General features: G+C 37.2%; 1 protein-coding gene across 1 annotated transcript; it reads left to right on the top strand.

The window, feature by feature from the left end:
- Positions 1-34: 34 nt before the first annotated feature.
- Positions 35-1,210, top strand: LOC121965878 (serine/threonine-protein kinase atr-like; the record flags this gene model as incomplete). Its single annotated transcript, XM_042515994.1, has 2 exons — positions 35-159; positions 1,010-1,210. Coding segments are annotated over exons 1-2 (324 nt in total), but the record flags the coding sequence as incomplete, so codon positions are not given.
- Between the last annotated feature and the right edge of the window lie 73 nt (positions 1,211-1,283).

Raw genomic sequence — 1,283 nt, forward strand, 5'->3', positions numbered from 1 at the left:
AAAATATCACATCAAATTTTTCAGTCTTCCTACCCCATGCGAATGAACCGATGTAATCAGATCCTTAAGAAAGCAATAAGCCTCAAACCGTCTCTGGAGAAATTCATCGGAGACGCCACCAGGCTGACTGACAAGCTGCTGGAGCTCTGCAACAAGCCGGTACACACACACACACACACACACACACACACACACACACACACACAGAATTTTATATATTACATGAAAATATACTAATTTTTTTAATTGCAAACTACAGTAATCTTTGCCTTATGAAGTGCCATCTAAACTGTTTTGTTTTTTATTCATAACCTCAAAATTTGAGGTTATTAATTTTCATCTTAAGCTTTATTTATTTATGCATACAGTTTAGATTGACAGTGCACATCAAAAAACATTTCTGACAATTTAGGCAATTTGATTTGAAATTTTTCGACTCTAGTCCCTGGGAAGGTGTGATGACAACCAAAAAAACATGAAATGCATTGAAATGGGAACAGCACTACTGTGCATACATCTGCACATTAACGTGTTTAAAACATGGACAACAATACATAAAACATGAAAACCATTCACACTTCAGATTGTCTTTTAGTTATGACTTTAAATATTTTTTAGATGAACAATATGTGTCACACTCTCTAGGTGGTAAATGTGTAATAATACTGAATATGAAAGACGTCAAAATGCATATAAGTGTAAGTTCATTGTTAAATAATACAGCATGAGTTTATATTGACGTGTAAGGTTCTATTCATTTTATAAATGCATGTTGTTTTATAGTCAGTTTCAATGGAGTGTGGAGTCACAACATAAAAATATAGTTCCTTGCATACAATACTTCAAACACTCACTATAAAATCCTTGAGAATGAAAATGGATCAACACATTTTATCAGTAACAAGATTAGATTAGATCAAATAAACATCTGTTGAATGCTTGCAGTAAAAGAGGAACACAATATATAAAGTTAGAAATACATACATAGATGTGTAACTGTGTCTTTCAGGTGGATGGTAACAGCACCACCCTCAGCATGAGCGTTCACTTCAAGCAACTCAAACGTTTGGTGGAGGAGCCGACCTTCAGCCAGATCCTCATCCCGCTGCAGTCAGTCCTCATCCCCACGCTGCCCTCCACAGGCGGGACGAACACACAGCACGACGCCTTCCCCGGACACTGGGCTTACCTGGACGGCTTTGAAGACTCTGTAAGAGAAAGGGAAAGAGGGTGTTGATGGTTGTCATAATTATTTTTGTAGGGAGGTTCCCAATGACAAAAAG

Source organism: Plectropomus leopardus, unplaced genomic scaffold (genome assembly GCF_008729295.1).
Source record: "Plectropomus leopardus isolate mb unplaced genomic scaffold, YSFRI_Pleo_2.0 unplaced_scaffold22100, whole genome shotgun sequence".
NCBI classification, from domain to species: Eukaryota; Metazoa; Chordata; class Actinopteri; order Perciformes; family Serranidae; genus Plectropomus; species Plectropomus leopardus.